This window comes from Cavia porcellus, unplaced genomic scaffold (assembly GCF_034190915.1).
Source record: "Cavia porcellus strain 051 isolate PalLab524CR breed Dunkin Hartley unplaced genomic scaffold, mCavPor4.1 scaffold_9, whole genome shotgun sequence".
In the NCBI taxonomy this organism is placed as follows: Eukaryota; Metazoa; Chordata; class Mammalia; order Rodentia; family Caviidae; genus Cavia; species Cavia porcellus.
The window spans coordinates 11235443-11259459 of NW_026947492.1; the positions used below are offsets into that span (position 1 = coordinate 11235443).

The 24017-nt window shown below is 53.2% G+C and overlaps 1 protein-coding gene across 2 annotated transcripts; it reads left to right on the forward strand.

The window, feature by feature from the left end:
• The first annotated feature begins 4886 nt into the window (after nucleotides 1-4886).
• Abcg4 (ATP binding cassette subfamily G member 4) lies at nucleotides 4887-19033 on the forward strand. Of its 2 annotated transcripts, none has more exons than XM_003472774.5 (15): nucleotides 4887-5612; nucleotides 6127-6374; nucleotides 10293-10410; nucleotides 10504-10636; nucleotides 10759-10809; nucleotides 10966-11111; nucleotides 12175-12298; nucleotides 12575-12689; nucleotides 12814-12956; nucleotides 14046-14144; nucleotides 14332-14500; nucleotides 14592-14692; nucleotides 16761-16919; nucleotides 17073-17191; nucleotides 17373-19033. In XM_003472774.5, the coding sequence occupies exons 2-15, from the start codon at nucleotides 6137-6139 to the stop codon at nucleotides 17596-17598; spliced, it is 1941 nt and encodes a 646-aa protein (XP_003472822.1). In that variant the 5' UTR covers nucleotides 4887-5612; nucleotides 6127-6136; the 3' UTR covers nucleotides 17599-19033. The 2 variants fall into 2 exon arrangements, with proteins under 2 accessions (XP_003472822.1, XP_023421967.1); XM_023566199.2 differs by having other exon boundaries at nucleotides 5538-5663.
• Nucleotides 19034-24017: the final 4984 nt, after the last annotated feature.

Sequence of the window (24017 nt, forward strand, 5' to 3'; positions counted from 1 at the left end):
CCACACTGATTTCCACCTTGGTTGTAACAGTCTGCATTCCCACCAAGAGTGGAGAGGGTTTCTTTTTCCCCACAGCCCCTCCAGCATTTGTTACTTATTAGTTGATTTCTTGATATTAGCCATTCTTTCTGGGGTGAGATGGAATCTCAGTGTTGTTTTAATTTGCATCTCTCAAATGACCAGTGATGCTGAACATTTTTTCATATTTATTTGCTGTTTGTATTCCTTCATCTGAGAAGTGCATATTCATTCATCTCAGATGCCCATTTTGGGACTGGGTCTTTAAATCTGGGAAGACTGATTTTTTTAAGTTATTTATATATTCTCCATCATAATGCTTTGTGAGAAGAAGAGCTGGCAAATATTTTCTCCCACATTGTGGGTTGTGTCTTCTGTTGGGTTTTTCTTGCTGTGCAAAAGCTTTTCAGTAGGATGAGATCCCAGTTGTTGATTCCTTGTGATAGTCCCTGCAGTGATGGCCACTGTTTGTGCGTTACAAGGTCTAATCTAGGAGTTAGATGGTAGACAGTAGGCAAGGCTCTGCCTCTGTAGTGTATCCCGAACCCTAGAGAGGTTCTGTTCCCTAGACCAACGTCTGTTCAGGGGGATGGAGACATATCTACTTTATTTCAATGGAAGGCGTGAAGGTATAGTTCAGTATGGAGCACTTGCCTAGCATGGTTTAGACCCTGGGTTTGATACCCAGAACTGGAAAACTAGCTTTTTAAAAAATAACATGCTCGGGGATTTAGCTTAGTGGTGTAAGTGCCTGCTTGGCAAACATGAGGTTGTGAGTTCAATTCCCAGTACCAAAATAATAATAAAAAAAAAACATAAGATGGGTAGATGATGATAATTAATAAGGAATCTGACATAGTAGAGTCATAGTTCTTTTTAAAATTTTTTTATTACATTTATTTTTGGCATTTTGAGACAAGGTATCACTATGTAGCTCAGGCTGATCTCAAACTTGTGGTCCTCCTGCATCAGCCTCCCAATTCGAGCATTACACATGTATACCGAGACTATAGTTTTGAACCACTAAGACCTAGATGTGAACCTCTGGAGCCATCACACCACATGTGCGACCTCAGACTTCTACTGGACATTCCTGAGCTTCAGTTGCCTTATCTGAAACATAAGGTGGTATCTCATAGGACTGGTCAGAACTTTGAGGCAACAAGTACTTTATCAAATGCATTTTGAAATATTTACCTACTTATTGGAGTCAAGATCTTGCTGTGTAGTTCAGGGCTGGCTTTGAACTCACTATGTAACACAGGTTGCCCTCAACCTCATGATGATCTTCCTGCTTCAGCCTCCTGAGTGCTGGGGTCACAGGTGTGTGGCACCATGCCCGGCTTGAATGCATTTTCTGTGTGTAAGTTTTACGAATTCAGAGGAGAAAGAAAAATAAACCTGCCTCCTCCTCAGAAATTATATCTCTGTGCTTGGCGCCTAACATGTGGTAGCTATGTGGTAAACGTAGCTTCTTCTTTGCCAAGGAAGTCAGACAGCCCTCTGGGGAAAGGAATTGACCCAAAACTCGATAAGTGAGACCTAAAGAGTAAAGACATGGTCTATTCTTGAGAATAAAAACCATATATGGCATATGGTGGTGCGTGCCTGCAGTGTCAGCATTTAGGAGGCTGAGGCAGGAGTGTCTTAGCTATTTTCTCATTGCTGGCACAAAATACCCAACATCCACAAGTTAAAAGAGGAAAGATTCTTTTCTTTTTTTGGTCTTTTTTGAGGCAGGTTTCACTGTGTGGTTCAGGTTGGCCTTGAAGTCATTTTGTAGCCCAAACTGGCCTGGAACTCACAACAATCCTCCTGCCTCAGCCTCCCGAGTGCTAGGATTACAGGCATGCGCCACCACGCCCAGCTAGGAGAGATTAATTTCAACTCAAGTTTGTAGAGGTTTCAGTTCATAGTTGGCTGATTCCAGGGCAGGACAGACTGGCAGAGGTCATGGCCAAGCTCATGGCAGGAAGCAGAAATAGTGGGATCCAGAAAGGAGAGGAGGAGGAATATTACCCTTCTAGGCCACATCCACAGTAGCCTATCTGTTCCATCGGACTTTACCTCCCCACGTCCCACCCAGTCATAAAGCCATCGGTGGCTAATCCAGTGATGAGTACCACACCCCACGATCCAATCACCTCCTCAAAGCCCCACCTATGAGTGCATGAGACTTTGGGGGGACACCTAGATATAAATCATAACAAGGAGGGCGGCTGCAAGTTTGAGGCCAACCTGGGCTTTACATAGTGGGTTCAAGGCCAGCCTGAATGACATAGCAAGACCCTATATCCAAAAAAGCATCTCATCCGGATGGGAAGGGAAGATGGAGATGGGGGAGAGGGGAGGGCAGGAAAGAAAAGGAAAATAAAAAGGACCATTATACTGGGTGTGGTGATGCTTACCTGTAACCCCAGCACTCAGGAGGCTGAAGCAGGAGGACGGCCACGTGTTTGAGGCCAGCCCGGGCTACACAGTGAGGTCCTATGTCAACCCCCGTCCCAAGGAAAAGGACCAATACTCCATGAACATATTATGTATCATAAACAGTAATAAAAATGATCATCTATTGCTAAGTACTTGGACACTTGACCTGCATTAGAATCTCTGGAGACAGATGCATAAGCTACTTTATCATTCTCCTTACCTAGCTAAGGCTCAGGTGGAGAAATTTACTTATGAGAGTAGAAGAACTTTGAGGGAGGAGGCTGCAGGGGGAGGGATAGAGGGCAGCTAACAGGTACAGGGTGCGACTGGGTGGGAGGGGTAACTTCTAATGTTCTACATGGTCAGGCAGCTGGTTGCCAAAAACCAACTGTGCATTTTATTTTATTTATTTTTTAATATTTGTATTTTTGTCTTTTTCCTTTTTATTGGTACTGGGGATCGAACTCATGACTGCCTGCTTGCAAGGCAGGCGCTTATGCCACTGAGCTAAATCCCCAGCCCCTCAATTGTGCATTTTAGAATAGGGAGGATTTTGAACGTTCCTAACACAAAGAAATGACAAATGTAGTGATGGATATGCCAGGTAGCCTGATAAAATCACCACCTGTCATTTTCATGTATTGGAATATCACGTTGTGCCCCATAATATGGTAAGTATTAGTTGGCCACTGATTCTCAAAATAGGAAAATAAAATTCAGAACTGGTAACAAGTAGTGCTCAGGTAAGAACACAGGTGTGACTCCCAGCTCCGGATGTGGAAGGTTGCTCGTGGGTGGGAAGAGGGTGTCTAGAGCATGCAGGGCCCTGCTGAGGGAAGAGAGGCTCTGGGCATGTGCCAGGGATTGTCACCCAAGGAGAAGAAGAGCTCTGTAGCACAGAAGCTCTTAGCTTTGCTGCCCTGGAAGATCACCTTGGGGGCTTCCAACAGTACTGTGGCCTGCACGTCCTTCCTGCACTGAGAATGACTGTCTGGAATGGCATCTGGAAAACTTTCAAAAATTCCCCCAAAACAGACCAATTCTCAGGCAAGGCTCAGGACCACTGCTCTGGGCACAGTGTGCACCCTACAGTGTGGCAAGCTGACAGAAGACATGGATCATCGGTCCTAGAAGATGGGAAAATGGGTGCTCAGGAGGCTGAGGCAGGAGGATCACTAGAAGTTTGAGGCCAGCCTGAACTGCCTAGAAGACCCCATCTTAAGGAGAAAGAGAGAGAGACAAAGAGAGAGAGAGAGAGAGAGAGACAGAGAGACAGAGAGAGACAGAGACAGAGACAGAGAGACAGAGAAGAGACAGAGAGAGAGACAGAGACAGAGAATGGGAGGGGAGACTGGAGAAAGGAAGGGAAAATAAAAATTATTAAAATATGATACATAGGGATCGGAGATTTAGCTCAGTGGCATAAGTACCTGCGTGGCAAGCACGAGATCATGAGTTCAATCCCTGGTATCAAAAAATAAAATATACATATGTGTACCAATAGCCCAAAATGACTGTAATTTTTGTGTATTACAAACATATAGTAATTTAAAAGAGAGGGAGACCGTGGAGAATGGGAGATAAGGTTTCCCTCAAAGGGAAAGAAAGTTTCCTGGAACTGGAAAGCGGTATGACAGGGAAAGGTGGGAGGAGAGGCATCAGGAGCTGGAGAAGACAGCCAAGTGTGGTGGTGAGGGTCCCAGACCTGAGTCCCATCGCAGCAGTGAGACTCCGTCCCTGAGGAGGGTGGGGTGGGTGAGGAGCCTCTCCAGAAAAAGACGAAAGACAGCTCGGGCGGTCCTGAGCGGACCAGTTAGCCGCGTGGGAGCCCAGGACCCGAAGGGGCTGCTCAGCGCCACTCCGACTGGGCCTGTCCCCTTGGGCGTGCAGTGCTCAGCTTCCTGTGCCTCCCTTTGTCTTAGGCCTGAAGGAGAGTAATGAGAAGATGCCTTCCACAGCGTAGCTGCTCGGTAAATACAACTGTCGGGCAGTTGCAGAGGAACACAGGTCACCCTGGAGAACGGAGGGCATGTCTGCAGGGTGGGAAGTCTGGTCCCGGGAAGGATGGGATTGCTTCAGGGGTTGGAGGCAGGTCTGTAAAGGCTGTATCCAAAATGCACAGGAACCTCGGGGTTACAGAGCAGGGCTCTGATGCCCCGCAGGAGCCCCCAGCCTACCCTCTGCAGAGAGCCCGGGTTTGACTGCTAGTAACCTCTCCACTGCCGCGGTCGGAAACCTCTGTGCGGCCGCAGCACCCGCCTCCCTCCCAGCCAGCTCTGCTGTGTGACAGGTGGGCACCAGAGGCTCAGGTCACGTGTGCCGGCTGGCTAACCTACTTATCCCTAGAAGACCCAGAGGCCTGGCAGGCAGGGGTCGGGGAGGAATCGCCCGAGGAATGGGGAGTCAGGGCGGGGGCGGGGAGCCGCGTGCTCCCGGGGAGCGTCGCTCAAGCCGAGGGAGGGGATGCCCGCGCGTGTGCGGGGAGGTCCAGAGCCACGGCAGTGCACGGTCCCGCGCAGGTGCCTGGGGGCCTGAGCCTTGGTGCACGGGAATCCGGGTACCAGCATACCCTGGGAGCGCCCCCAAACCCTTAGAGAGGGCGAGCGGAGGACGCCCTGACTGCTGCTGTTTGCAAACCCTTTGTACTTAATCTGGGCGTGCAGGGGACTGAACTCTAGGACCAGAGCTGCGGGAAGCTGCAGGAGCCCGGGTTACGTGCACAGACCCCCCACCCCCCGCTCCGCCCCGCACCACGGTCTAGTCTGCTTTCAGGGACCCGTCCCTCGGCGCGGCTGCAGCTCCCCTTCTTTATGCCCCCGAGTCGACCCCTGGCAGCTTCCTCTCAGTGCTGGACTCATAAGGGCTCCCCTCCGGCCGCCGCCCCGCGGGCACCGCTCTGGCCTGCTCCCTCCTCGCCCCCCGCGGGCTGCGGGCCGGCGCGGGCCCTTTAAGAGCAGCGGGACCGGCGAGCAGCGGCTCGAGAGGAGAGGAGCGCAGTGGCCGCGGGCTCGGAGGACCCGGCTCCGGGACCCGGCTCGGCGGAACCGGGCCGGCTCCTGCGCCCCAAGGCCGGGCCCTCCCCGGCCGCCCGCCCCGCCCCGGCCCCGCCCCGGCCCGGGCTCCCCGGTCCGGGAGCCGGGGCGCCGGTGCCGCAGCCGAGCCAGGTGAGGGAGCCCGGACCCGGCCTCGGCGCGCACGGCCCGGGGCGCGTCAAGGTGACCGGGCGGGGGGATGCGCGCAGGGCCGCGGGGCTCGGGGCCGGGGCGCGCGGGAGCGCGGGGAGGGTCGCCGGCGGGGGACGCGGCGGGGCCGAGCTCCTCCCCGCGCCCTGCGCCCTGCGAGGGTCCGCTCTGCGCGCAGCCCGGGCCCCGACCCTGAGCACCCGCACCCCGGGGCTGTGCCCGCGGCTAAGGCGATTAGAGCCGCGCGGAGGAGGGGGGGCGGGCGGGGGGCGCGCTAGGCCGGCGGGGGCCGGTGGGGGCTGCCCGGACCCGGGAGCTCGGGCTGAGCCGGCGCGCGGGGGGCGCGCGCCCAGGGCCTGGTGCCCAGGCTCGGGGAGGGCTGCTGACTACTGGGGGGCTGCCGTGGGAAGGAGGTGGGGCGGCAGCATTACAAAGCGAGGGGCCGTGGGGCCGCCGGCCGGAGCCGTCCTGAACCGCGCAGGCCCTCTCCCTGCAGGCCGGCGGCGATGGCGGAGAAGGCGCTGGAGGCCGTGGGCTGCGCTCTAGGGCCGGGGGCCGTGGCCATGGCCGTGGCGCTGGAGGACGGGGCGGAGCCCCCTGTGTTGACCACGCACCTGAAGAAGGTGGAGAACCACATCACAGAGGCCCAGCGCTTCTCCCATCTACCCAAGCGCTCCGCCGTGGACATCGAGTTCGTGGAGCTGTCCTACTCCGTGCGAGAGGGGCCCTGCTGGCGCAAACGCGGTAGGCAGCAGCCCGTCCTCGTCCTGCGTCCTGCGAGCATGTGGGGGACCGGTAGGCCCCTGCCGCTTCTCGCTGTGCACGCGGTTGGTCCACAGAGCCCCAGCTTCCCACACCTGTGGGCACTGCAGGACGCTAGGTCCTCCTTGCCACTGAAGTGACCCTAGGAGGAACCTCTGATCTTTAATGAATTTTTCTTCTTTAATTGGAGGAGTCTCACTTGTGAGGGCTGGTGCGGAAAGGAGGTGTGTCTAGGGGCCTCCTGGATGTTTAAGGATGCCCTTGCTCCTGTCTTTAAAGCTGTTCTCATCCTTGTCATCTAACTCCATTCTTGCCACAGTCCCAAGCAAGAAGGGTGGAGGTTTGGCAGGACAGATGTCACTCTTGTTACTAATAAGGAAACTGAGGCTCCAGGAAGTTACCTTGACGTATGTCTCACACTAGTAACGTGGCAGAGCTGGGCCAGAAGCCCAGAACAGCAGCCCCCTCTCTGCGCCTTCCTTCTCATCAGGACTGGGACCCTGAACCCTGCCCAAGCCTTGTACAGCTATCCTGGGTAGCTGGAGCTTGGGATGGAGAGGCTGTTGTTTCCCAGGCCTGGGTGTGGGCAGGGGTGGAGCTGAGACATTGTCTCGGGCTTAAGAATTAGGTTTGGGGTGCTGTAGAGCAGAGCTGGCCATGAGCTGTCTCTGCATATTCTCCGCCCTCACTCCCCTGGTGGCAAAAAAAACACAGGGCACAAACAGTGGAAACTGAGGCACCTAGGCTCCCTGCTCATCACCAGTTCCCCGAGGAGCCTCTTTCAGGCCCGAGATCAGCTGTGGGCAAAGGGATGATGTTATTTCAGGGCCCTTTCATTTCCTCCCGTCTCCCTCCCCACCCCTGCCCCAGTGCTGAGCACAGAGCCCAGGTATGAGCCCCCCTGCCATACACCTGGCTCCTCATAACTTTAAGGAGAAACAGAGACAGAAAGACGTGGCTGGATAGGTCTGCTTCCTTCCTCCCGCTGACCCAGGCTGCTGCACTGTCCACTGTGCGGCCTCCTCCATCCCTTCGCCCTCTTTTGCTCTGTATTCTGTCTTTCCTCTCTGACTTCTGTTTTCTCTTCAATTCCTTACCCCTCCTCTGAAGGACCCAAAGCGATTAAGGTAGGCAGAGAGGAAACCAGCAAGGGACACGGAGAGAGGGAGAGTTCTAAAGGCCGGTGTGGTAGTGCCCGCCTGTATTCTCCGCACGCAGAAGGACGGTTGCTGTAAGTTCAAGGCCAGCCTGAGTTACACAAGTGAGATGCTGTTGCAGAAAAGCCAAGCAAGGGCCGGGGGTTTAGCTCAGTGGCACAAGCGCCTCCCTGGCAAGCTCAAGGTCGTGAGTTCAATCCCCCAGTACCAAAAAAAAAAAAAAAAAAAAAAAAAAAAAAAACGTAAAACAAAACAGCCTCCCTTAAAGCCAGGTGTGGTGGTGCACGCTTAAAATCCAACCACTCTGGAGGTTGAGAACCACTCTGGAGGTTGAGGCAGGAGAGTCACTGGGAGCTTGAGGCCAGGCTGGGCTACATAATGAGTTCTCATTACTATTAACAATCTCAATTAATATTCATAATGACCCTACTAAGTCCTTTGAGCAATAGTATGTTTGTTTTTGTTTTTGTTTTGTTTTTTGAGACAGGGTCTCACTGTGTCATTTAGGCTGGCCTGGACTTACTATGTAACCAACCTGGCCTTGAATTTGAGGTGATCCTCCTGCCTCAGCCTCCCAAGTGCTGGTATGTGCCACCATGCCTGGCTCTGGAAGAATATTATCTTCCTTCTTTTATAAGTGAGCACTATGAGACCCTAAAGATTGACTTTGCAAACTGCAGCAGGACTAGAACTCAGCTCTCTCTCCAGCACAAAGGCCTGGCAGGCCTCTTGCATGTAGAGCAGTTGGGGTCCAGAGACAGGGGTTCCTACCCGTACAGAAGCTGTGTGACCTTGGGCAGGTTGCTTACCCTCTCTTGGCCTTGCTTATCGATAAGCAGGCATGGTAACAGTACCCACGGGGGAGCTCAGACCATCTGCACCTGTGCATGTAATTAGAGAAAGGCAAGGAAGTATAAGCTGATGTTTGTGCTGGGCCCCAGCGACCAGAGCCTGGATGCGACTAAATTCGAGGACATTCATCCCTGCGAGTTGCTTCTCTTGCACAAGAAATCACTTCCTGGTGGTTCCTGACAGGCGTGGGGCGGAGGACACCACCCAACAGCCTTTTGACTGACTGTGAGGTGCCTGGGACAGGGGACTGGCGCCCACGACTTCTCTCCTAGTTGAGAGCTTGCTGTGTGACTTGGGTAAGTCCCTGGGTGTCCCCGTCCCAGGCGCCTCAGCCATGTCGTCAGAGGAGCAGCCCTGCAGGCAGGCAGTGTGGCGGGGCCCTGAGGTGGGCAGGAGCCGTGCCCTTCCCAGAGGCCCTGGTGCGGTGGGCAGAGGAGAGGGAAGCCGTCCTTTTGTTCTCTCTGCTAAGGGTTCCTGGGTGCCGTGGGCTTGGCAGAAGGCAGTATCGGCCCAGTTCTAGTGAGGGGTGGGGCCCGGTGTCCCCTCTCCACCCTCATCTCTCCAGGACTCCCCGAAGAGTCTCTCCACCCTCATCTCTCCAGGACTCCCCGATTAGTCCCTGCTCTCTGTCCTCTGTGTTATTTCATACTGTTCTAGGACAGAGCTTTCCCTCCTAAAGTCTCAGAGCTTCTGCCTTTTGAAGTCTTGCTCATCATTAATTCAAATGTCACCTCTTCCAGGAGGCCGCTCCTGATTTCCCCCTTCCCCGTCTACCCTCATCAATGCCATTTTCGGCATTTTTGTGGCACATTTGTACCATTCTTCTGTTGTGACTCATTTTTACTGTTCCCTGGATCATAGATGTTTGCTTGTTTATCTGTCTTATCTAGGCTCTGACCTTCTTGAGTGGCAAAACTGCCCTTCCTCTTTCTTGCTCCAGGGTCTGGTTCAGAGCCTGGTACATAGTAGATAGCAATAAGCATTAGTCAAATGAGATTAATAATACAACATTTCTTTGTAAATGCTCTCTTCATGTCAAGCACTATGTCATATGCTTTATTTAGCTTATCCCATTGCATCTGCTGAGCAACTCTGTGAGATAGACATAGCATCCTCATTTTACAGAGAAACCCGGGGCTCAGAGAGGTTAAACAACTTGCCTAAGGTCACACAGCTGGCAAGTGTGGAATCAGGATTCGAACCCATATCCACTTGACTCCATACTGGTGCTCTTTATGCCTCCTATGAGTGAACGAAAGGTGAGATTTTGCTGGGCCATGTTAGGGGCTGCAGAGTTGAGCTCAGAGGGCAGACAGACACAGAGAAGGCAGTTTTGGGGTTTTTTTTTTTCAGGATGGAGAAAAAGCTCTGCAGGTGCAAATTTCTATAGCAAAAACACTTACTGAGCACTTACTATATGCCAGACAGACTGTTACAAAGATGAGTAAGACAGACCCTGCGTCCTGACTAAGAGCCTGGAGGGGGCGAGTGACAGGCACATCAAGTCACAAACATGCTGGTACAGCAACAGTCCTGGGCGGTAGGGGGTGCAGAAGACAGGCAGGCAGTCCAGGCTGGGCCAGCAGGGAATCCTCCCGAGACAGGGAGCCCGGGGACCGCGGAGCAGGGAGGCTCTTCCCTCCATGCCCCTCCACAGGTCGCTATGAGAGCCTTGGTTCCCCGTATCCTCCAGAAGTCTGTCACCTCTTGTACTCTGACATTAGTGCTGGTCCTTCCTAAAGGGACCAAATAAGAGGGTACGGGTCACTGCTGGGACTCCGAGGGTCGCTCCTCCATCCTAACCCCACCCTGAGTGGAGACCCCCAGCTCTTCCACTGATAGCCACCTCCATGCGCTGCGGCCCTCAGAGAAACCCCCCTTTCTACTGCAGGCTATAAGACCCTCCTCAAGTGCCTATCGGGTAAATTCTGCCGTCGGGAGCTGATTGGCATCATGGGCCCCTCCGGGGCTGGCAAGTCCACGTTCATGAACATCTTGGCAGGATACAGGTGAAGAGGAGGCTGGGCGGCAGCACTCAGGGAGGAGGCGCCTGCGGGGACCTGGGGATGGACTTTGGTCCTCACCCACCACTGTCCCCGCAGGGAGACCGGAATGAAGGGACAGATCTTGGTCAACGGGAGGCCGAGGGAGCTGAGGACGTTCCGCAAGATGTCCTGCTATATCATGCAGGATGACATGCTACTGCCACACCTCACGGTGCTGGAAGCCATGATGGTGAGGGTGGCCGCTGGCCGATCCGCAGCTCCCTCTCCTGTCTGCTGTCCCCCTCGGCCTCCTCAGGGAGGACTGTGGCCCTGTCCACTCACGCACACTTTTCTTGCCCGCTGGGGCACTAGGTGTCTGCCAACCTGAAGCTGAGTGAGAAGCAGGAGGTGAAGAAAGAGCTGGTGAGCGGGGACAGGGCGAGGGTACAGCTGCCCTCTGTGTGGCGCCTGCGTCTGGGGGCAGCGAAGCGGGCTTCTGAAAGCTGCTCTGTGAGATCGGGGTGGTGCTCGGGGAAGCAGATATTCTGACGCTGACCCGGCCGGGTGGGGTGGGTCCAGGTGACAGAGATCCTCACAGCGCTGGGCCTGATGTCCTGCTCCCACACGAGGACAGCCCTGCTCTCTGGTGGCCAGAGGAAGCGCCTAGCCATCGCCCTGGAGCTGGTCAACAACCCACCTGTCATGTTCTTTGATGAGCCCACCAGGTAGTTCTCTATCTCCCCTCAGCCCTGAGCCTGGGCTGGAGCCTGTGTCTTTTCTGTGACCAGGGACAGAGCCTCTCCTGGGGCCCCCAAGGCCCCCATAAGAGCTGACTCCTCCCCTCAGCTCCATCCTGTCCTCAGTCATTGGTGATCTTGGTGATTGATGCCTCTCTGTCCTCCCTGACAGCCCTTAGTCACCAAGTCCTCTGGATTCTACCTCCTTTTGGGAGCCCTTAGGTTGGCCCCGCCCCTTCTCTAGGTACAGTGCTTGGGCTCAGGACATCTTCAACACTTTCCTGTGCCAGCCCCAGCCTGTCTCAGCCAGTGTCCCTCCAGCCAGTGGCCAGAGTGGGCTTCCTAAAAGACGAGACTTCCTCCTGCTTCAAAGCATGCAGTGTGTCCCATTTGCCCTCAGCGTGGTCAGGTGGATGACATGGTCCTGCTTGGAACCTATCTGTCCAACCTCATGTCTTGTGTTTTATGCTCTAGTAACGATGAGTTGCTGGTGATTTCCTGGCCTAACTAAGCTTGTGCAGCCGTCTTCCGCCCAGGGCACCCTTCACCTCCGTCCTTCCCCTTCGGCCTTCCCCAGCTCAGCTCTTACTTCTTCCAGACACTAGAAAGCTTCTCCGACTCCTTTGCAATGCCCCGTACAAGCATGGCTGATTTCCCACCTCTTCCACATGGGTTAAATCACCCGAGTTTGTCTGTCTCCTTCCTGACCAGTTTTATTAATGCGTCATTGTATTCTAGTACCTGTAATTGACAGGTGCTCAGTTGTGCACCTCTGTAATGCCAGCGCTTGGGAGGCTGAGGCAGGAGGATTGAAGTGAGTTTGAAGCTGGCCTGGGCTACATAGTAAGACAGGGTCTCAAAAAAAAAAAAAAAAGGCACCAAACAAAGGCTGAACCATCCGGAGTGTTTGGCATGCGGAGTTGGCCAGTGGGGCCTTTTCCGGCCAGCTCTGTCCCCTTCACAGCAGCTGCCCCACCCAGAGACTCCCTCCCCTCCCGCCTGTAGGCCCAGTCCATCTCACTGGGCATCCTGGCGGCCTTTCTCTGGACAGCGGTCTGGACAGTGCTTCTTGTTACCAAGTGGTCTCTCTCATGAAGTCCTTGGCCCACGGGGGCCGCACTGTCATCTGCACCATCCACCAGCCCAGTGCCAAGCTCTTTGAGATGTTCGATAAGGTGAGTGTCCGGGCTCTGAAGAAGATTGGCCTGAGGTTGGGGGACACAAGGGAGCCGGGAGAGATGCTGGAAGGGATCCTGCCCACCCACTGGTTCATTCTTCTGTTTTGTTTTGTTTTGAGACAGGGTCTGGCTGTGCAGTTGAGGCTGGCCTTGAACCACTTTGTAGCCCAGGCTGAACTTGAGCTCACAATGATCTCTTGCCTCAGCCTCCTGAGCGCTGGGATCACACGTGTGGGCCACCAGGCCTGTCTTACCCTTCCTTTTCTGCTGCAGCTCTATATCCTTAGCCAGGGTCAGTGCATCTTCAAGGGCGTCGCCACCAACCTGATCCCCTACCTTAAGGGGCTGGGCTTACACTGCCCCACCTATCACAACCCAGCTGACTTCAGTGAGTGCTGCTGGTTGGCTGGGGCTGCGACGAGGGGCGGGGTGGGCTTGGGGCTCCGCCCTCCCTTACACCCGGGAGGGAAAGCAAGGTGAGGCCCCGCTGAGCGCGGACTCTGTGTCCCCAGTCATTGAGGTGGCCTCTGGAGAGTACGGAGATCTGAACCCCATGCTGTTCAGGGCTGTGCAGAACGGGCTCTGCGCCATGGCTGAGAAGAAGAGCGGCCCCGAGAAGAACGAGGTCCCTGCCCCCTGTCTCGCTTGCCCTCCGGTGAGTCCTGTGGAGTGGGCAGAGTAGGCAGAGGGAAGAAGGCACGTGGACAATGGCCCTGCCAAAGAGGGTGACCCCTAGAGTTGGGGACAGGCTTCGGACTTGGGACTGACTGACCGTGGACACTCGTGTGATTTGGGCCCCCAGTTTTCTCACCCACCCTCTCCCCCAGCAAGCGCCACCTCTGCCCCTGGTGCGCGGTCCGCAGAGCTGCACAGGCCATCTGGTGAGCGTGGCCAGCACAGCTGCTGGTCTTGTGGCCAGTGTGGCTCCCTGCCCTTGCCACCTGGACAGTGATGACACTCACCTCCCAGGAATGCTGGGGGACCAATTAGATCATCACTGAAAGCCCTGTGCAGGCTGCTGGAGCTGCAGGTGCCCCCGCAGTGTCAGATCTCCTTAGATGAGACACTGTCCCCTTGAAAAGCTGGGCCTTTATCATTATTAAATAATTCTTTGAAACTGGTGGCCCACAAGTATCCCTCACTTTTTATTTTCTGGTACCGGAGCTGGAACCCAGAGCCTTTGCACTGAGCTACACCTTCAGCCTTTTTTAAAATTTTGAGACAGAGTCTCGATAAAGCACTAAGCTGCACAGGCTTGTTCAAACTTGTGATCCTCCTGCCTCAGCCTCCCAGAGCACTGAAATTACAGGCACAGACCACTGTGCCTGCCAACAGCTTCCTCCCCCATCCCCTCAATACTAGGGATTTGAACCCAGAGCCTTGAATTGAGAAAAAAAATATTTGTTTATTTTAAATTAGAAGACAAAGCCTCATTGAATTGCCAAGTTGCCCAAATTAGGCTGAAACTGGTGACCCTCTTGCCTTAGCCTTCCAGGGCCTCCTTCCCTCCTTCTCTCTCTCTCCCCATCTCTCTCCCTCTGTCCCTCTCTCTCTCTCTCTCTCTCTCTCTCTCTCTCTCTCTCTCTCTCTGTAACCCAAGCCCAGTTCCCAGACACACAGCTCAGTGATGGAGCCTCTCCCTCTGCTCTGGGAGGGCCCAGGCTTTTTGCACCCACCAACCCAGGCAGCAGCAGGCGGAGGCCAGGAGGGGGTAGGCTCACCTGGCCCCCTTTCCTCTCCCCAGGAAGTGGATCCCATTGAAAGCCACACCTTTGCCACCAGCACCCTCACCCAATTCTGCATCCTCTTCAGGAGGACCTTCTTGTCCATCCTCAGGGACACAGTAAGTAAGGTGTCCAGTTGGGGCACAGCAGGCGCAGCATGCCTGGCCTTTGGGCTGTTGGATCACAGCTGGTGGGACGAGAACTCAGAATCCTGCCCACAGCGCTCCAGTGCCCCTGCGGGCGGGTCTGAGTCCCTGCCCCGTGGGCCCTGGCCTGAGCCGCCCTGCCCCTGGCACCGCCCTCCAGGTCCTGACCCACCTGCGCTTTGTGTCCCACGTGCTGATCGGCGTGCTCATTGGCCTCCTCTACCTGCACATCGGGGACGACGCCAGCAAGGTCTTCAACAACACCGGCTGCCTCTTCTTCTCCATGCTGTTCCTCATGTTTGCTGCCCTCATGCCCACCGTGCTCACCTGTGAGCAGAGCTGCCTGGGGGTGGGTGTGGGCACTGGGCAGGAGGCAGGGGCAGGGCCTGGCCAGCAGCACCCTATCTGCCTGTGTCTCAGTCCCCTTAGAGATGGCAGTCTTCATGCGGGAGCACCTCAACTACTGGTACAGCCTTAAAGCGTACTACCTGGCCAAGACCATGGCCGACGTGCCCTTCCAGGTGAGCCTCCTCTCCTGCCTGCCTTCTGCTCTCCTGGCCAGCTCCCGGCCTCCTGCACTTCGACACTGTAACCCTTCCACTCTCTTAGCAAACAGGGATTTGTACCTACTATGTGCCAGACTCCGTGCTGGGCCCTAGGAGACAGCAGCAGATTAGACTGTCGCAGGCTTTTTGATTTTTGTTTTCTTGAGCCTGTGAGTTCAGGCTGGCCTCAAACTCACTATGTAGCCCAGACTGCTCTTGAAATCATAGCGATCCTCCTGCTTCAGCCTCCGGAGGGCTGGGATTACAGCCATGCACCACCATGCCTGGCTCCTTTTTTTTAGTTTTTTATTTTGAGACAGGGTCTACTAAATCACTCAGTTGTCCCAGCTGGAGTTGAATGTGATCCTCCCACCTCAGTCTCCCAGTGATGACATTACAGGTATGTGGTCCCATGCCCAGTGATATGAAACTTTTAGACACTTACAAGTGCCCAAGACATGTCAGCTGGTTTTGTTGTGACTGCCGATAATGCCTGTTATAAGCTCATTATGCAAAAGTGCTCCTCCTCAGAGTGGACAGTGCCCTGTGCCAGGTCACAGCATTTAGTGGGAGGAGCATAAGCGACATCTTGGCCTCTGGTTATCTCCAGTTGGATTCCTGTGCACAGTCTGCAGTATAATGGGGTCAGTCCCTGCCCCTAGGGGATGATAATCTATTTAAAAAGAGAGGCTGGGTGTGGTGATGCATGCCTGTCATGCCACTGCTGGGGAGGTTGAGGCAGGAGGATTGTAAATGTGAACCCAGTCTGGGCAACTTAGCAGGACCCTGTTTCAGACTAAAAACGGCTGGTAATGTAGCTCACTCTGAAGGCTCTGGTATGGCAAAAATCAATAAATAGATAAAGAAATAAATAAATGATTTGGGGCTGGATGCCACTCAGTGGCAAAGTGCTTGCCTAGCATCCGCGAAGTCCTGGATTTGATCCTCAGCACCGCACAAACAAATGCAGCCCAGGCATGGTGTCAAATGCCTGTGATCCCAGCACTCAGGAGGCTGAGACAGGTGGATTGCTGAGAGTTCAAGCCCAGTCTGGGCTACATAATGAGTTCAAGCCTAACCCCCTGCACTGCATGGTGAGACCTTGTATCAAAAGACAAACAAAAAGGCTGGGCATGGTGGCATACTCATGTAATCCTAGCATTTGGGAGGCTGAGGCAGGTGTCTTGTTGCAAGTGTGAGACCAGCCTGGGCTGTGTTTTGCAGACCTCAATTCGAGCCCAAGGCCAGCCTGAACTGCATAGTGAGATCTTGTCTCAAAAAGACAAAAAAAAAAAAAATAGTAAATCATGTTTTCCATTTTGGGCTTATAAACTGATATTATGAAGCCAGGCATGGTGGTGCACACCGGTAATCCCAGTACTCAGGAGGCCGAGACAGGAGAATCATTTTGAGTTTGAGACCATCCTGGGCTACAAAGTGAGCTTAAGGCCAGTCTGAACAGTATAGTGAGACCCTGACTCAAAAAGACAAAAATAAATAAACTGATATTATGGGTGCATATCAATAATAAAGTTAAGCAAATTAACGTGTCTTTCAACATGTTACACTTGTTACATTTTTGTGATGAGAGCAGCTAAAATGTTTAACAAAATTCCTGCTACAGTGTCATTTTATTAACAATAGTCCCAGCTTACATACACACTAGCTCCCGAGAGGTGCTGATCCACCTGTCTGTCTTTGGGTCTGCACCACTTGGTAGTCTCAAGGGGAAGCAAAACACTGCAGGAGAGAATTAATTCATTAATGATGTAAGAACTAAGCTGGTTCAGATGGGAAGGCCTTTAAGTGCTCCGAGGAGATCTCTCATGAAAGAGGGGCTCAGGAGTGAGGCTTAGAGGGTCACAGAGAGAGGGGACATGTGTCATCCTGGGCACAGCAGGAACAGGGGTGCAGGCGGGCAGGCCTGGGAACCCTGGGATGGGCCGATTAGCGGTTTGTTCCCAGGTGAGGGTTTTAGGCCTGTGGCGCCCCGGGTCAGTGCCCCTGCCCAGTGTGTGCCTGCCCAGCGTGTGCCTGCCCCCAGGTGGTGTGCCCGGTGGCTTACTGCAGCATCGTGTACTGGATGACAGGCCAACCAGCCGAGACCAGCCGATTCCTGCTCTTCTCGGCTCTGGCCACCGCCACCGCCTTGGTGGCCCAGTCTTTGGGACTGCTGATCGGAGCCGCCTCCAACTCCCTACAGGTGGGAAGGTTGGCATTGGAGGACTCACAGCGGGGGTGGAGTCTTATGGGAGCAAGGGGCCAATATCGGGGTGGCATGGTCTCCTGGGAAACCCTGGGGCCCCCTTAGTCCTGGTCACCCCTGTGATGGCCTGACCCCCTTGCCTCTCCCCAGGTGGCCACCTTTGTGGGCCCGGTAACTGCCATCCCCGTCCTCTTGTTCTCTGGATTCTTTGTTAGCTTCAAGACCATCCCCACGTACCTGCAGTGGAGCTCCTACCTCTCCTATGTCAGGTGGGTGCCTCTTCCTCCCCCAGGAGCCCCTGCCCAGTGCTTCCTCTGTTGGGCCATCACCTGTTGGGCAGGGGTACCCTGGCTGGCTGCAGACATGAGGCTGCAGCTGGGCTCTGATAGTTTGCTGAGGGAGCAGGGACCGTGTGCTCCACATCCTGCTCTGATGGCCCTGCTTCCCTAGGTACGGCTTCGAGGGGGTGATCCTGACCATCTATGGCATGGAGCGTGAACAGCTGTCCTGCTTAGAGGAATCCTGTCAGTTTCAGGACCCACGGAGCATCCTGCAAGCGCTGGATGTGGAGGATGCCAAGCTCTACATGGACTTCATTGTCTTGGGCATCTTCTTCCTGGCCCTTCGGCTGCTGGCATATCTTGTGCTCCGATACCGGGTCAAGTCTGAGAGATAGAGCTTTGCCCTGACCTTGCCCAGCCCCCGCAGCTGAAAACCCCCAGCCCCAGCCCTTTGGGGCTGTTTTAACCTTGTAGACTTGGGCACTGGTGGCCCTCAAATGCTCCAGCCTGGCTGTCGGACTGTACTGCCAGCCGCCGGCCTCCAGCTGTGGCCCTGGCTTGGGGACTCTGGGTCATCCCCCATGCCCAGGAACCTCCCCAAGTTGATGCACTTTGTAGCTTTTCCCTCTCTCCACCACCTGCATGCAAAGACCACTGGGAGGCTGCCACCCTCCTTCCTGTCTGCAGTGCCCCGCTCCGTGGTCTGCCTGGGAGCCACAGCGTCTCTGGGCCCCTACTTACAACTGGCCAAAGTGGCCCCTGGGGGTCCCCGCTGCTGCAGCAGTGTTTGTAAACCAGGGTGCTGTAAGGTTGGAGTGCCGGGGCTGGGCCCTGGTGGGGTCCCCTGGAGTGTCCTCCAGGATGTTGTGTCGAGCGGGGAGGGACTCTGGAAGTCTGTTTTTCCTTCTACCTCTCTCCCACTCCCAGACCCTGGACATGGACCATCTGCTGGGACAGAAGAGTTTTCTGTCTGGGTCACCACTCTCAATCCTGGGGATTGGAGAGGCCAGGGGGTGCAGCTCACCCCTCCTGTATCTTTAGTTGGGGGCAGGGCCGGGGGCCTTCTGCAATACTGTCTGGGATTCTGTCCCACGGGCCACCGCAACTGGAGAATGCACTTTATTTTGGAGGGTGATGGGGAAGACACAGCCCTCCCTTCCTGCTGCTCCTGACGAAGGGTCCTACATGCTGCCTCCCCTCTCAGTGTTATGGGCCCTGCGTGCGAACAGGCAATCAGCCCTCCACAGGCTGCGCCCTGACGGCTCACAGGAAGAGTGGAGGTGGCGTGGTGGTGGCAGCGGGTGCTGTGGGGAGGGCGGTGTGGACCTCTTCCTGGGGATCCCACACTGGAAATGCTAAGGATGGGGCTGGTACTGCCCAGGGGGCTCCAGGGTCTAGAGGTGTCTACACCTCAGTCTTCCCTCCCTCCTGAACCAGGGGTGGCACTGGGCATGAGGCTCTTGGAGTCACTTGGGAGCCAACAAGCACAAGCATGGGTATAAGTTGGCCTTTGCCCCTGCCGCCACACAGCCCTCCTTTTGTGCTCTAAGCTGGCATTCCTGCTGTCCTATCCCTTGTCCAGCTACCTGCCCTTCCCATCAGCAGGTGGCCCCCGTGCATCAGAATGACAAGCCTCGGGCATGCAGGTGGCCGACACCCCTAGAACCTGTGTGACTCTCCTGGTGGGCCCAGGAGCATTCTGACTTCCCCTCCTCTGGGCTTCCCTGTTGTACACATCCCTCTCGCCCTTCCTGACTCTCCTTCCACAGAGATGCCAGTTGTATTGGTGGGATTTCGCCCATTATTAATAAAACCTATATTTATACAGTATTCGGTGTGTTTATTCTGCCGCCTGGCCCCACGGGCTGTGGGGGGTTTCAGAGCTCTTGGCAAGAGGTCTGTCTGCTTCAGGGAGCCTACGGCAGGTGGTGGTAAGTCCTGGGTCAGTCAAGCAAGGGAAACAAATCATGCTTTCCAGTTCCAGTGCTCAGGGGCATCCTCCCAGGGCACGTCCACGCTAACCCCACAGTCCTCCCGTTGTGTGGATGAGAGGACTGGGTTAAGGAATCTGCTACGGGCCCTCAGCCAGCAGAGAGGAGCCAGGCCTGGAGGCCAAGGTCTTCTGCTCCCCATTCCCGTCCTTAGCACTGCTGGGCGCCCCCATTTATGGTGGATCCTCATGCTGCCTGTGCTGTTAGTGTCTGCTGCACAGTGTGTTCTTGTGGAGTGCTAGGTGCCCATTTCTGGGGTGCTGCAGGGAAAGGGGTGTCTCCGTGATCGGGAAGGGAACCCATTGCCCTGTGTTGTATAGGGGTGAGCATAGTTGCCGTCCAAGAAGGGAACCCCATCCTGGGATGTGAGTGGCGTGGGCCTCCCTGAGCCCACTCTGCTTTTCTCCTTTTCTTTTCTTTTTTTTTGGTCTTTTTCGTTTTTATCGGTACCAGGGATCGAACTCACGACTGCCTGCTTGCAAGGCAGGCGCTTATGCCGCTGAGCTAAATCCCCAGCCCCTTCCTTTTCTTCCCTACTTTTTCCCACCAGGCTATACTTAGCAGAGCCAACCAGGACTACAGGTCATGTGTTGGGAGGAGGCCAGTGTCCAGAGGCTCTTGGGGGCTTGTGGCAGGATGATTTGAGACGCAGCACAGTGTCTCTTCTCTAGGCCTGAAGCTTGGGGACTGACGGGAGGGACTGGCACCAGCCCTGCCAGCTGCCTGGAACACCCACTTTGCCATAGTAGAGTAAGTACCCTGGGCTGGGCTAGGGTTCAGTCTATGACAGGTTGAGTGCTGGGCTAGGGAAGGACTGACTTTGTTTCTTATGGGAGTTTGGGCTGAAGTCTGGGTCTCAGTTCTGGAATTCTAGAGAACTTTAGGGAAAAATTTTAGAACTTCCTTTTCCCTGGAGCGATACTAGTAGGTGAATTTCCTTTCTTTCTTTCTTTGTTTCTTTCTTCCTTCTGTCCGTCCGTCCGTCCTTCCTTTCTTTCTTTTTTGGTCTTTTTCTTTTTCTTTTTTATTGGTACCAGGGATCGAACTCACGACTGCCTGCTTGCAAGGCAGGTGCTTATGCCGCTGAGCTAAATCCCCAGCCCCCTTCCTTTCTTTTTGAGACAGGGTCTCACTATGCAGTTCAGGCTGGTCTTGGGCTCACTTTGTAGCCCAGGCTGGTCTCGAACTTGCAGTGATCTGCCTGCCTCAGCCTCCCGAGTGCTGGGATTACAGTGTTTCTTTGTTCTGAGGCAGGATTTCAGTATGTAGTTCAGGCTGCCCTTGAGCTCACCGTATGGTCCCAACTGGCCTTGAACTTACTGTGATTTTTCTGCCTCATTTTCCAGAGTGCTGAGATTACATGTGTGTGCCATTATGCCTGGCTCAGTAGAAGGCCCCTTACAAGTCAAAGGGCATAAAAGACCATCAAGTAATCTTTCTGAAGTCTTCATCTTTACTCTTTGTCTTTTAAAATACAAATATTTGAAGCTGAAAAACAGAACTGAATTCAAGGCCAGAATGTCACACACACACACACACACACACACACACACACACACATCCTAATGTTGTTAGTTTTTTTTTTTTTTTTTGAACCAGGGATCGAATTCATGATCTTGCGCTTGCAAAGCAAGTGCTTATGCTTCTGAGCTAAAATCCTGGCCCCACACACCCCTAATGAAGCCCCCAGAAAAAATACAAGTAAACAAAGTAACTAACTAAAAAGCCAACTATGATGGTGCATGCTTGTAATTTCAGCTACTCTGGAGACTGAGGCAAAAGGATTACAAGTTTAAACCTAGACTGGGTAACTTAGTGAGAATTTATCTCCAAACAAAAATTGAAAAATGAGATGGGGCCAGGCATGGTGGTGCACGGCTGTAATCCAAGCCCCTGGGAGCCTGAGGCAGGAGGGTTGCCATGAGTTAAGGCCAGTTTGGGCTACATACTGAGTTCAAGGCCAGCCTAGATTACAGGCTGTCTCACAAAACAAAGCAGTAATGAATATGATCATTACGTATATCTAAAATGTACCAATAAAATGTAGTTTAAAAAAGAAAAAATACTGAATCCCGGAAAGAACAGCAAAAACCAAACCAAACCAAACCAAACTGAAAAATGGGCTAGGGATGTAGCTCAGCAGTAGCATGTTCCTGGGTTCCATGTCTAGTAACACACACACACACACACACACACACACACACACACACACACAGCAAATACTCCTGAAAGCATTAAACATTTACAAAGTCACACAATTATGTTTCCTTGGGAGTTAATGAAGGCAAATAGCTGTTCTGGAGCCAGCAAGAGTCCTTCTGGCACAGAGAACATTTGTAGAATGGTTCACATTTTTGCAAGGAGAGTTTTTATGATTCCCACAGCAACCCCAAGAGGTGGCTAGGAGGCTGAGGCAGGAGAATCACCATGATAACTATTCCTTCTTTTGATATAAAAAAAATGTAATTTCCTCTGCCACGCTGCCCTGCCTTGAGTCAGTAAATGTGCTAAGTCTGCGGTCTCATAAGATCAAAGAATGAAGATAAAACCAAAGAATACGTTAGGAAAGTTTTACTGGAAGTAAAGAAAAAATTATCTCTTAATTTAAAAAAACAAAAAACCTGAGTCCCAGAAAGAATAGCAAAACCAAAACCAAACCAAACCAAACCAAAAAATGGGCCCAGTAGCCCCTGGAGTCTTTTGTCACAGGTAATTTATACAGCAAAATCACAGTGTGGATACAATATGGGTCCGACTACAATCAAGCCATAGGATTACAAATCTAGTCACCTGATATTGACCCAATAGGGAAACAAGTCACATAGCATGGGTACCTGGAAAGAACAAAGGTGTTTAGGGAAAGGGAGGTATTACAGCTTGTGTCTAAATGTCACCCCACACAGCCTCATGTGCTCACAAGTGGGGGTTTTCAGAGGTGGTTGGATCTAGGATGTGTGCAGATGGATAAAGGATATGCAATAACTAAATTAGTACGTTGATTGGTTTAGCATAGTTGGAGTTTGAATAAAGGGAGGGCTACCCAATAGGCTCACAACCTGGATGGGATAAAAGGGAAAGGAAGGCTCGCTGCCTCCTGCCTGCGCTGCCGTGGACTATTTCTCCTCTGCTGTGCTGCCCTGCCTTGGAGCCAGCTGACTATGAACTGAAACCTCTACAAACTGTGAGCTAAAATAAACCTTTTCTCCTTTAACTTGTGTCAGGTATTTTGTCCCAGCAACAAGTAAAGTAATTAAAATTGGAGGGGTATCTGGGGAGTAGGCGTTCAGATGCCCTGATCACCCACCTATGTGTCTGATGCCTGTCTGGGTCCAATGAACCAGGTGGTGCTAATTACATTATAATCCCAAAATACTATTTAATCACAGGCCTGGCTATGGCATCTCCATCCTGAGACCTGGCTCTCTCTAGATTTGTCTCTAGTCACAATTCTCATGTCTATTTTTTTGTGATGACTTCCTTGAGGGCACAATCCCTCTCTTGACTGTATATAAATTTTTATGTAACTTAGCTGTCTGTAATATTTTTATTTGCATTTATTTTATGCGTAATGTATTTCTGTGCCATGTTTTTGTTTCTTCTGGGAGAGCTTTTTCTCCTGTGCAGTGTCCTCCTTTGGTTTAGGAACAGTTTGCTCCTTTTCAGTAAGGATCATCCCAATGTGGCCAAGGGAGCCTGTCTGTAATACTTTTAGAGAAAAGGAAACCAGGGTGGGAGAAATGACTTGAGCAAGCTCTTAATGCACTATGCTTTGCCATTGGCGAGCCACGCCCTGGGCCACGCCCAGTGGTCCACTAATCTGCCACCCTGGAGATAAGATGTGTTTTGCCATCCAGGTACGTGTCCCTAAGCATCACCCTAAGCACACAACACTATTCCCGCATTGCTGCTGGCACTTGGTAATCATGCTCTTTACCATAACTCCATGTTCCACGGCCTCTGCAGAGTGCTGGAGCTGACCGAGACAGTCTTCCATGCTATGGCTCTTCGGGCACCTGGCACCCCATCCTGAGGTCAGACACCAGAGGACGTGCCCGAAACATGACTCACAGTGTGTCTGTCTGCAAGAGACCAGTCAAATTACATGTCATTAATAAAACTTACATGGCTGTCCTGCCCATTGGGAGGGGAGCAGTTCACTCTGAGGTATGTTTGGTAACTGCAGCCTGGCGACTCTGACAGGGCTGAGCAAAGGAAGCGAAACTGGAACAGAACACCAGGCCCAAAATGTTACCCTGAGACTACAGAGATAACTTGCTCTAATTCCTTTTCATCCCGCTCTACTCCCCTCAGAAAACTTCTGCTAAAATGGGACTGTGCCATGTTCCCCTGAGTTTCTCTTGCTAAGTTGCCCAGGCCAGCCTTGAACTTGGGACTCTCCTGTCCCAGTGTTATCCCTCCTGCCTGCCCTGACCGTTTTTTTTTTTTTTTTAGCATCCAGTTCAAATGTCATCTCTTCTGCCAGAAGCGGTAACTTCCGCTTCCTGGCTTTCCTAATACTTCACTTCTGAGGCATGTGATTTTCAAACTGGATTCACAAGTCTTGTTTTGGTGAGCAATGCAAGGCTTCATGCCGAGGCTTAGACCTGAGGCTTTGGGCCCTCAAAGCCCCCACCTGGTGCCACACCAGGAACACACCGGGCTCATATAGCCCGGATGGAGGGAGTAGGTGATCCATACCAGTCCAACACCACATAGTGAACCAATGGACAGATGCCTAAATAAAATACTGACACTGCCTTCAGCTGGGATGGGGTAGACCACAAAGCCCTCTTCCCAGCCTTGCCTGGGGAGTCAGCAAGCCC

Coding starts and splice junctions, on each gene's coding strand:
- Abcg4 (XM_003472774.5), top strand. CDS start 6,137: ATGGCGGAGAAGGCGCTGGAGGCCGTGGGCTGCGCTCTAGGGCCGGGG. Junction 10,637..10,758: donor CGGTGCTGGAAGCCATGATG/GTGAGGGTGGCC, acceptor CTGGGGCACTAG/GTGTCTGCCAACCTGAAGCT. Junction 16,920..17,072: donor CCGCCTCCAACTCCCTACAG/GTGGGAAGGTTG, acceptor GCCTCTCCCCAG/GTGGCCACCTTTGTGGGCCC.